Source organism: Elgaria multicarinata, chromosome 1 (genome assembly GCF_023053635.1).
Source record: "Elgaria multicarinata webbii isolate HBS135686 ecotype San Diego chromosome 1, rElgMul1.1.pri, whole genome shotgun sequence".
Taxonomy (NCBI): domain Eukaryota; kingdom Metazoa; phylum Chordata; class Lepidosauria; order Squamata; family Anguidae; genus Elgaria; species Elgaria multicarinata.
The window spans coordinates 39,949,605-39,961,848 of NC_086171.1; the positions used below are offsets into that span (position 1 = coordinate 39,949,605).

The 12,244-nt window shown below is 41.7% G+C and overlaps 1 protein-coding gene across 1 annotated transcript in view; it reads left to right on the forward strand.

Moving 5' to 3' along the window:
- Positions 1 to 12,244, forward strand: part of TTC21A (tetratricopeptide repeat domain 21A) — a 47,724-nt gene that overhangs the window by 31,648 nt on the left and 3,832 nt on the right. Inside the window, exons 17-25 of the mRNA XM_063147445.1 lie at positions 446 to 556; positions 2,791 to 2,929; positions 5,066 to 5,169; positions 6,229 to 6,417; positions 7,167 to 7,277; positions 8,347 to 8,428; positions 8,705 to 8,855; positions 9,532 to 9,696; positions 10,410 to 10,605. Of these exons, the coding sequence (XP_063003515.1) occupies positions 446 to 556; positions 2,791 to 2,929; positions 5,066 to 5,169; positions 6,229 to 6,417; positions 7,167 to 7,277; positions 8,347 to 8,428; positions 8,705 to 8,855; positions 9,532 to 9,696; positions 10,410 to 10,605 (1,248 nt within the window). The remainder of the gene's footprint in view (positions 1 to 445; positions 557 to 2,790; positions 2,930 to 5,065; positions 5,170 to 6,228; positions 6,418 to 7,166; positions 7,278 to 8,346; positions 8,429 to 8,704; positions 8,856 to 9,531; positions 9,697 to 10,409; positions 10,606 to 12,244) is intronic.

Here is a 12,244-nt window from a genome sequence, read left to right on the forward strand (position 1 = left end):
AAGTTAGTACTGATGAACTTAAGTATGATTGATTTCAATAGTAAAAACATTTACATCCCCCTTACAGCTCATGTAAATATAAATATGCCACCTAATAATTATTCTGATCAGATAGCTTAAAATTGGTCAAAAGCAAACCCAAAGATCACATTAACTAGCCAGTGTATTTTTCAAAACTACATGATGAAACTTCTCAAAAATTCTGGTAAAATTCCCCTCGATACATCCTCACCACAACTTCTCCATCCCCCAGGCAAAATTGAAACCAAGGCTGCAGTCCTGTGTGTTTTTACTTGGGAATAGCTCCCATTGAACATAGTGGGTCTGACTTCCAAGGAGACATGCATAGGGTCAAGTTGTTCATTACTGAAGAACAACAAACACCAAAAAATAACTTTATTAATACATACAAAAACTTCTGCTTTGTTTCTGTCACTTATTATAGCCTGAAAAAGCATTGGAAGTTTTTGAAGCAGCTCAGAAGAAGAATCCCTTGGACGCAACGGTGGCAAGGAAAATTGGTCAAGCATATGTGTACACCCATCAATATAACAAGGTTCAGAAACAGATCATTCTTTTCGCTGCACATTTATACATGCAGCCTGCTATCCTCTCTTCATCTAGCCAATGAATGGAGTTTAACATGGGCCTGTGGGATGGGATGGGAATCATTCACAGGGATAGCCTGGGATCATTCTGCTAGGTTTTAGAGATACAGGGCACCAAGCAAGGCATTTGTATCTTATTTATTTATTTATTTATTTATTACATTTCTATACCGCACAATAGCCGGAGCTCTCTGGGCGGTTCACAAAAATTAAATCTTGATTGAAATGGATATGTATCCCAAGAGATTGATGAGGCTGTCTTTCATTTTCACATAATCAGTGGTATAGCGGTACATTTTGAAGTGTAGGAGCTCATGATGGCAGCCCCATAAACATGTCTCCTAGGATCCATGGCTCCCAGTATATTAATATTCTGCTTTCCTCTTATTATTTATACTCTACACTCTGGATAAATACTCCATAATAAAACGCATACATCCTAAACAAACAAAAACCTCTAATAAAATCCCACAATCTACTTATCGGGGACTAAACTACATTGAATTCAGTGAATGCATAGGTTTGTTTATTTGTTTGTTTCTGTATTGCATTTTTATACCGCCCAATAGCCAAAGCTCTCTGGGCGGTTCACAAAAATTTGTAAACACATTAAGCTTTAACAAAAGATTTTTCAGCCAACTGAAAGGCAACCATTAGAAATGCATGGAAAGGAAAGGAACCTCTCGTGCAAGTCCTGAGTCATTACTGACTCTTGGAGGGACGCCAGCTTTCGCTGACGTTTTCTTGGCAGGCCTTATAGCGGGGTGGTTTGCCGTTGCCTTCCCCGGCCGTTATTACCTTTCCCCCAGCTAACTGGGTACTCATTTTACCAACCTTGGGAGGATGGAAGGCTGAGTCGACCCAAACCGGCTGCCTGAGAACCAGCTTCCACTGGGATCGAACTCAGGCCGTGGGGAGAGTTTCAGCTGCAGATACTGCTGCTTTACCACTCTGCGCCATGTTACTATTTCAACTGCTAGTGTGAAGAAAAGAAAAGATGTATCCAGCCTCTGCTTGGTTATTTTCCTCATTCTCCGACTTCCTCTATGCCAGAAGTGGGCAACCTGTGGGCCACGTGCAGCCCTTGGAGGCCATCTGGCTGGCTTACCCAGTGCCGCCACTGCGCCTTCTCAAATTCCCCCAATCCAGCCACTACCAAATTCCCCACTGCTGCCCTGTTCCCCAATGCTATAAGGCTCCAGCCAAACAGCTGTTTGGCAGGCTGCCAGGAACCTGGTAGTGGTGGGAAAGAGGGCATGTGAGGAGAGCCACCCTAGCATGACTGAGTTCCTGAAAAGACCACCAATCACAGTTAATTCTGCTGGGAAAGGAAATGCATGGGGTGACCCAATCATGCTCAAAAAGTGGTTACATGAAGAGAACCATTCCTATACTCCTTCTTTCCCAGTAGGCTCAAACTCACAGGGAGATGGGAGAGGTTAACGCCTCTTCCTTCTCCTAGTGATTCTGCACATGATTTCTGGAGTGAGGGTACTTAAGCTTCCCCCTTTCCTCAGTGATCTTGCTGGGAGAGGGGAGGGATGTGTGTGTCTGTGTGCATGTATGTATATGTGCAGCCCCTGACCTGCCACTGTTTATCCAAAACATTGCCCACCCCTGTGCTATGTTAATCTGCCACAGTAGAACCTGTATGTCTTGTTTTCCCCTCATTCACTTACCAGAGCCAGGAAGTTCCATCAATTGCCTTGGCTCCTTGCAGATGCTGCCATTGCTCCTGCTCTGAAAAAAATAATAATCACAGAACTATGCTCCCCTGAATTTCTTCTCCACTATCCACTGCACAGGATGAAAACAGAAGGAAGTAGTTTGAATTAAGCTATACTAATAGAAGAAATCACATGGTGCTATACCACTTCAGGCTAAAGGTTGGAGGTTGCATACTTGAATGCTTCTCCATTAAAAAAAAAATCTACCAGGGAGAAGTGTTCTAGCCTAGCATTCTCAATGACATGACTGGTTTTTTTCTATGCTGTAAGTTTTCCTTATATGGGGGTGCGTTCAAACCTGCCGCAAAGTTGACCAGTCCAGTGAGAACAGCACGATGCGATTTTTTCTGATCACATAGCTCAGCTCTTAAGACTTGCTGATACCACAAAAATATGTAATTTGTTTGTTGCTGATAGTTGAAGCTCACCTATTGAAATGTATCAATTCATTTCAGGCTATCAATTACTATGAAGTTGCTCTCAAGATGAGTGAGCAGGACTTCTTGTGTCATGATCTTGCCGATCTCCTCTTAAAGCTCAAAAAGTTTGGCAAAGCAGAAAAAGTTCTAAACCAAGCACTAGACCATGACCCTGGTAATGTTTCTCTTTTCTGTGTGACTTCCACTGAAGCTTTTCTCTTGATTTAAGGCAGAAGCATGTTATATTATCTATATTACAAAACATTGCTGTGGAAGCAATCTCAGGCTAGCCAGGGCCCTAACACACGTCTACATCGAGGGGTCCTGGTTGACCACATTTTTATGACCAGATATTCAATCATTCTGCTTCTTGCAGAACAGTGTACTGACATTACACTTGTTCTAAAACGAGATGGAGCAATAATTCATGTCATCCTACGTGACCTTACTTTACTCCTGTTTGAGCATGGCAAACACTGGCGAAATGTTATGATGCAAGTGCCTTCAGCAGAGGACAGATAGTGTCCAAAAAGGGATGGCAAAGTTCTGCAGAGTGCAGGACTTGGGCCTTTGCCAAAACAAAACAAAAATGAGTGAGGGTAGTCCTGTTGCTTGTTACAAACTATCTCCCAGGCTTGCCAGTGGTACTGTTTCAGCATGGTGTAGCGATTAGAGTGTTGGACTAGGATTGAAGTGATCTGGATTCAAATTCAGACTCAGACATGAAGCTTACTGGATGTTCTTGGTCCAGTCCCTATTTTTCAGTCTTCACAGGGTAGAAGAACCACGTATGCCTCTCTACATTTCATGGAAGAATGTCAGGATATAGATGGAGATACATACATACATATACATATACACACACACACACACCATCCTGTCTCTATCCTTCTGCCAAGCAGTGGGAAGTTCAGGTAGCCTTTATAGAATAAATTCCCCTTGGAAGAGAGGATGGACAGGCTTGATATGGAAGATCCATGACTGGTTTTCCTGATGTTTTGTTTTTTAACTTTAAATAGCTCATAAAGAACCAAGACTATAATTGGAACAGAGGTGCTGGGAGAAAAGTGTTTCCCCCATGCTATTTTATGGATTGAAATCCTCCTATTTAGCACACTGTTAATCCCATGCCTGTCTTTCCACCCCCACCCCCAGCAGTGTAGGGTGATTTCAATTGGAAAATGGCACTTGAGAGAAGAACTAAGCATGCACACCCCAGTGTCACAGTTTGATCAAAGTCGGTCTCCCCCTTGACTCATCGCTGCTTTAATTTAAAAGGAAAAAGAAAACCAAACACAAATTTCCCCCATCATGTCTAGTTTTGTCCTTTAGTTTACTTAATAAATATATAGGTTAATCAGGGATTTATAAGAGGTGTTACAGCAAGTACCAAGGCTGTGTTAGTTCCAGAGTAATAGTTCCAGAGTATTTAAAATATTTTTATCCTGCTCTTCAGCCAAAAAAGGCTTCCAGTGTGGTTTACAACCAATCAGCAAAAAGACAGTCCCAGGCTTACAAACTTAAAAAGACACCATGCACAAGGAAAAGGGGATGGGGAGGGGAAAGGAAAAAAATAGGTAGGCTTTCAGCAGGGCTGGTGAAATGGCTCTGCTTCCCTTCTCATCTCCTGGTGGGATGGAGTGGGTGGGCAACTCAAGGCCCTGGAGTTTCCTTTGCCTATTCCTGACTCGTGAATTCAACTAGAACAGGCCCTGATGTTCCTTTTGCCTGTTCCTGTCCTCCTTACTCCAGCTGCCTAAGATCCCACCAGCTTTCTCAGCACATCCAAACCAAGGGTTTCATCAGACAAGTGTTTTATCGCATGCTTGCTACTGCCCACTTACTTTTTTTGCGCATTCTTTAGACGACGAAGCCCACTTCCCATGCGCCTCCTTCTCCTTCTTGCCTTTTTTCCATCACAAAATGGACCCCGTTTAATCTAACCTTTTTAGGAAACGGAATGTGCCGCTATTTCCTGCTGTGTGCAGGAAATGCGGCGCAATAAAAATAGCCCCTGAATGGGCCATGTGGTCTTTGTTTACTTCCACTTTCTTCTCCAAGAAGAAAGAGGAAGTATTGTAGGACAGGAGCGAGGGTGGAGAAGTGACAGCAGGGAACCACAGTTTTCTGATGATGCTCCAAATTACTTGTCCGGTCCTTCTCACATACCAATTCTAACAGTCAAAGCTTTTTCTTTCTAGTTTCTACCTAGTAATTTTAGTGCCTGTTAAACCTTCTCACAGCAGAAAATACCGATGGCCAAAACAATATACAGTTACAAAATAATAATTGTTTATGTTTAATCTTCCAGTTGACGATCTGCCCTCAATGATGAAGGATGCTAAGAATCTGATGTTATTAGCAAAAGTTTATGAGACAACTAAAAGAGAAGTTGTTCTAGAAACCCTGAACAAGGTAGAAAATCAACTTTGTACAAGCCTCACATACGGTTGGGGATGATTCCAAAGTAGTTCCCAACATGCATCCAAAATATATGTTTGGTTTTACAAATAGCTGAATCACCAAACTAATAGCTTTCATACAAACTAATTTTAATACAACGTAAGCTTGTGCAGTTTACAGCCTATTTCTTCAGATGCAGAAGATACTTCAGATACTTCAGCAGCAAGTAGTACAATAGTCCTCATTCTTAAAGGGAATTTGTACAAATTACATGGGAAAGAAAAGAATACATAATGATAGATAATGTACATAATGTACAGCACCATGTACATTGATGGTGCTATATAAATAAATAAATAAATAAATAATAATAATAATAATAATAATAATAGACAGTTCACTCAAAACATATGACTGGGAGGGGAAAAAACATGGGATCCTTTTTGAACTTTGTTTATACAGTCATGCCTTCATATGAAATCCTGAATTGCTGCCTTATAATGTCTGCTAAATAGATTCTCTTGGGAGTAGCCACTATGAGGACTCATATGGAATGTCTAGGAAGTTTGAAATGCTCACTCACTTTTAAAAATTATAACATTTATGTCTATTAATTTAGTTCTTCATACATAGCCCTGTCTGGTTAATATAGGCTACTGACAGATATTTTAGGCAAAATAACACATACATATTTGTTAAGAAGCAAGTATAAGAGCTGTGGATGTAGGGAGTGTATTTTGTCATCTTACTATACTTCTGCTGTCAATTAAGGGGTATATCTGGCAGCTGGATCAGACCAGAGCTAGGGAAATCCAGATTCAAATCCCTACTCAGCCTTGAAGCTCACCTTGAGCCAGTCACTACCTCTCAGCCTAGCCAAACACACAGGGTGGTTGTGAGGATAAAATGGGGCTGGGGAGAGAACTATGGTAAATTGTACCATATAGGCAGGATATGAATAATATTATTAATAATAATATAATAAGTAGTTGAAACAGGTTTGGACATTCTTAAGATGAATATAAGTGTGCCCTTCACTGCCCTAATTTGGTACATTCGTTAATTTTTAAGGCATACGACATCCAGCAAAGGATACTGAAGCGAGTCCGCGTAGAACAGCCTGAACTGATCCCTCCTCAGAGACAAGTGGCACTGATGATCTGTGTACAATTTGCAGAGTTCTACCGAGCAGAGAAGGAGTATGAAAAAGCCGTAAAGTACTACACAGAAGCCCTGTCCTGCATTCCAACTGATAGTAAAGTAAGCCTAAGCCTAAATCTCCTCTTTTAAAGCATGCAGAGAGATGTCTTCATGAAAGCTGCACAAAAAGCTGACCCTTAACTCTGCTGGTTGCTAGGATTCTCACAAGTAATGCTGGACTAGATGGAGCTTGGTCTGATTCAGCCAGCTACTTCTCACATTCCTAAGAAACAGAATATATTCTAGATCATTCAACACAGATTATCTATGCCTCAGTTATTCAGAGATCTAGAGTATGAAATCTCACTTTATCAATCTAAAATACATTGGTGGATCACAGGCATCCTGCTGCAGAAAAAAAACCCATGTAAACTGCATAGGACTGAATTGATCTCATTTTATGTTAACAACACTAAACCAGTTTTGAATTTGTGGCTGTCAGAAGCTCCCTTCACGCATGATGCATCTGAAGGGAGCATCACGCAATTACCGTGGAGTGGGGCCCTGCTGGCAGCCCTGCCTATAGATATTCGCACACTGGTGTGGATGTCTGAACTGCTCATACATAGGCTTCCACATGATTGGGACTCCTTTGTGAGGTCAGACATCAGCACCAATGTGTGGACGTCCATGTTTGGGCCAGCAGCATGCCCGATGCCACTCTCTGATATCAAGTGAGACTGATAAAAAACAAAAACTGGGAACTAGAGTTTATGGAGAGAGGACTAGATGACAGAATTATCAGTAGTTTCCCTAAATTATAATCATCAAGGTTCTGTTGCTGATTAAATTGTTTCCATTTTTTCCAGATAATATTAGAATTAGCTCGCCTGTATTTGATGCAAGGAGATACAGATCAATGTGAGCATTATTGCACTCTCCTGCTTCAAGATGATGACACCAGTGAAATTGGAACAATGGTACACTGTTCTTATGCCTTCTACTAAATGTAAACATTGCTATAAAGTGAACCAATATTCTAGTCTGCTTTATCCAGTGGGCTACCACGCGTCTTCAACTCATGGCCTCTAGATTGGGGGTGGGGGGTTTCTTGAAAATTAAAACCCAGCTGCTTCTGCAGTCTGACGTAGCTGTACTGAACACATAAGGTGAAGGGATGGGAGGTGTCACATTGGTCCCTAATAGTAGACTGACAAATGTCATGATGACACAAAGCATGCATGAACTTACTAATGTCTATCCATTATCTAGCAATGCTTCTCCATCCCACATGCCTGAGCACACCCCATGCATCCAAAACAGCTGTACTGTAAAACAGGAAGTGTTATTTTATTTCAGTGTTTGCTGAAAAGTAGGGGTGTGCATTCTCCAGACCGTCGACAAACCTCCAAAACCACAGTGCGGTTAGGGGGTGGTTTTAAAACCATCGAAAAACCACAGTGCAGTTAGAAGATAATTGGGAGCCCCCAAATGGATCCGTAGGTCTGCAGGTTTTTTAGGCGATGTGAGGGCACGTTTCATGTTGATGGACGGCTAACTCAACACACTTCCATATTAGAAAGACGCCGAGGGGTGAAGCGCGGGAAGATTTGAGATTGACATCTGTGGCTAACTGTGATGCCCTGCCTTCACCTGTGTTGTCTTGGCTTGACCTGAGACACCCACAAGCTACCTGACAGGACTATTTTTATTTATTTTATTTATTACATTTCTATACCGCCCAATAGCCAGAGCCACTAGCACCCAGGACCACTTCAATCCCCCCTGTGCTAATGATGTGTGTGAGGGTTTTGGCCTACTGCTGCTGCTCCTGTCTCGCCTTTATTCTTTAGGCCTCACAGCTCCACTAGCCCAGCAACCTAGCCCTCAGTTTCTCATCCCGCTGCCATCATTAATTGTTTTCTCCACAGTCACTCCTCCACAGACCACACCAATTGTTTAAAAGTAAAGGATTTTTTTTACAATTTTAGTTCTTCCTGAAGCATTGAACCCAGTTGGCCTGAGTGTGAAGTGTCTGTTCTGTTGTAGATGATGGCTAACCTTATGTTTCGAAAAGAGAAGTATGAACAAGCTATAAGTCTATATCGAAATGTTTTGGAGAAAACGCCAGGTAATTTCTTTTCATGAACTTAAAACATATGCTATCTTATGGCTCTAAAAGGAGTTCTGAAGCAGCTCACATTAACGAAGTTAAAATGCAATAAAATCAATTGTATACAATAACACCAGAAGCATTTTGATGAAAGGACATGTGTGCATTTGTAAAAGGGATGTATAATGCAGATTTTGCTGTGCTTTTTCATCCCAACTGTGGAATGTTGTTTCTTTTTGGCTCGTATCTGTGAAAAATAGTAAAAAATAGTAAAATGTTTTTGGGCGCTTTTAGATAACTTCTCAGTCATGGAGAGCTTGATTGATCTGCTGAGAAGAAGTGGGAAGCTTGAGGAAGCTGTACCATTTTTTGAACTGGCCAAGAAAAAAACAACTCGCACACCTTTGGAGCCTGGCTATAACTACTGCATGGGACTTTATTGTTGGTAAGTCATAGAGAGCTGTTTTTACGGAAGCCAGAGACTTAGGGGCCAACTGGATATGAGATGGGGTGGTCCTGTGAGGGAAAGGTTACACAGATATGGTTGCAAAATACAATTGGGAAAGCTACTGCCATCATCCCAACCTGAGATGCTTTGTCTCCCCACACCACCCCTGCTATTTCTTTAAACTAGAAGATCCTATTCATGAATTCATGAAGTACAACGTTTTGCCCTTAGAATCTGTGCAATAGCTGTGGTCAAGCAGACCAAGGAAGCCCATTGTACATTGACCTTAATAAATGTATTCATCTCTTTGGTTGTAATACTGAGATCCTTTGCTCCCCCAATTGTCCTAGGAATTGTGTTTGAGGATCTGACTCTTCCCATTTTTACATCTTTTCAACTCCAAAAGTTTATTGTCCCTAGGATTTCCCATAGTATCTTAAATAAAGCATACCTCCTTTCTTTTCCACAGTCCTGGAAGCAAATCTCTAGCCTCTTCGGGATTCATCAGCTACAGTCCATCAGACAATTAAGTGCACCTAAGCTCAATGATTTCTATGGACTGAAGCACACTTAATACTATGTTGAACCATGGCCATCATCTTGTGAAACAGAATGTGTGGGTATTTCTTTGTTAGTAGCACCTGAGTCTTAAATATTCTCTCCTCACACATAGGCACATGATGCAGCCCAATCAGGCCTTGAAGTTCTTCAACAAAGCTCGTAAGGATAGTGACTGGGGTCAGAAAGCCCTGAGCTATATGATTCAGATATGCCTAAATCCTGACAATGAGATAGTAGGCGGAGAGTCATTTGAGAACCAAAATACTGTGGATGCAAGGTAAAGCAAACACCCTTAATACTATGAACATGAAACCTTTCTTCCTATTCTTCAGGTGTATTTGAGGAATAGGATTGTTCCATTTTTTTTTTAGACTACATCTACCATCAAGAGAAAAAAACAAATACAGGCTTTGTTCATCCAGGCTTTTATTATTCCAATGCTAGGTGGACCAATGGTCTGACTCAGTATAAGGCAGCTCCCTATGTTCCTGGCTCTCAACCATATTTTGCTCATATTGTAACTCCAGAAAGCACTAGGAGCTTAGAATTTTCAGAAAGCAACCTCAATACTCTGCCTGACCTTTAAATATTCACCAGCTGCTGCCTGTAAACACAATACAGTTACTGCAACACACATGTTATGCATGCTGCTGTTCATTTGTAAAGGATGCACAACAGACTGCGGGAAGAGGAAGAAGGATGTGCAATCTAGCAGTGGAGCAAACTTTTTCTCACTCAGATCTCTGCGCAGCAGCCTGTTCTGAGTAGCTGCCAATAGAACAGCAGTTTCCAAGCAGCCTCCTGTGGAGCTCATAGCTGTTCCCTGGATTTGGATTAATATCTGTGCAAATTATTATCTCTGTTTATAGGTCAGGGGTGATCCCAATCAGATAATACCAGCCTTTTCAAATTAAGAGGTTAGTGAAATTGTCTTAATATTACCCAGTGCTCGAGAAGCTAGGAAACATCAAATGCTTTCATTTCAAACAGTGATATAAAGGAAAAGAGAGAATCTGAACAACATGGGATACGTACAGCTGAGAAGCTTCTCAAGGAGTTTTACCCTCACTCGCAGGAAGGCCAGAATCAAGTGGAGATGTTGCAGAGCTACTGTTTAATGGCCACAAAAGAGAGACATAATGTGGAGAAGGCCCTGAAAGTATTTACAGAAATGGGCCAAAATGAGGTAAGGTGAGAAAATCAGCAGTGAAACAGTGGGTACATTCAGGTGCAGTGTACTATCAAGCAATATCATTCTGTGTATAAAGATAGGAACCAGTAGCATGGTGAGGGGAAGGCATAGATGTGCACAGAGTATTTTTTGCTTAACAGACCATGTTTCAAATATATTCCTTTGAAAAGGGGGCATAGCTAGAAATGTGATGGGGGCATGCTAAAGGAGTGTGATTAAAGGAGCTGGGGGGCTACAGTACCTACAAAATATGTCCTCTACTTAGGGTCAAACTAGCTGTTTCATGGCATTCTATTATTACCATGGGCTCTCTTTCCATGCAAAGCAGCTGTGGGTGGACAGGGGAAGGGAGAAGAGGAGGAGGACTGTACTCCTGGCCTTTCCAGCTATTTTTCCAATCTAAATCTCTTCCCTCAAAACCCTCAGAGCTGTCTTCAGTATCTATTTCTTTAAAGCTACAAGCAGTCATGACCTGGACTTTGGCAACATCTAGTACCCATGTAGACTAACCCTCACCTTTACCAGGGCCTCCAAATCCACAAAACAGGAAGCCTTTTGATATACCCCTTCTGTCAAAGACAGCTGAAGCCACCTTTTTAATTAAAATTTTAATAGTCCATCTCCTAGACCCCAAAAGTGAGAAGAGAATGTTCCTGTTTATGTGCTACTCTGATTGGTGCAACTTGGTGGGCAGTCACCTGCCCCCTTACCCCTGACCAAGCATAACAATGTCGTTCTTTATTCCTTTGTCACTCTGGTCTGTCACTTGGTCACACACTTCCTCGTTTGACCACCCAAAGATGCTGGGCACGATGCAACTCTTCAGGTGACCCCTGCATTGTATTTTACCTCAAAGAGTTTAGAATAGGGTAGAAAGTGTTGTACTTTGTTTATTTTCAAGTGCCCACTCTGCTTTCCCTTTTTGCCTCTAATTATATTCCTTTAATAAATAGCATCTTTCAGAGGTTTGAGTATGAGTTTCTAGCCATTTCAGGAGAGGCTCTTTCTCCCACCTGCTTGGTTCTGGCATGAGCAACAGCTTAAACACCATTTCTTAAAAACCACTGTGGGTTTTTCAACATGAGGCTGTAAATCAGCTGTTTCTACTTTCATTTTCATCTCAGAACTGAGGTCTGAGCGCTAAAAAAAAGAGCTTTTCCTTTCCTGCTTCATAATCTCTAGGTGACACTGTGATTAAGCAGAATAACACAATTACACAAGTAGGAAAATACATTTTCTCTTGCCTTCAGAAATAGTACTCCATTTATATAAACAAACGGGCAAGTGCGCTTAAAAAACGGAAGTGAAACTGGAAGAGTTTTGCCTAAAGACTTCTAAACAGCAGTGAGTGAGGAGCCCACATTAAATGCAAAGTGCAGAAAAGCTCTGTATGGAGGGGGGAAATAACTGGTTGAAAAGCCACTAAATGGTCAGTGCATATTGGGGGTTGAAGTGCTGGTTTTGGTTCTCTTTTGCCTACTTACTTTGCCTGCCATCTCAAGTACGGTCAGACAAAACTTACTCTGCAACACCTAGCCACTTAGCTCACCTATCTGTGTTTACTTATTTTTGCCTACCAGGAAGTACTGGGAAACCAGGCTGTCTGCCTACAGTGACAGGAGGCCTCTTCTGG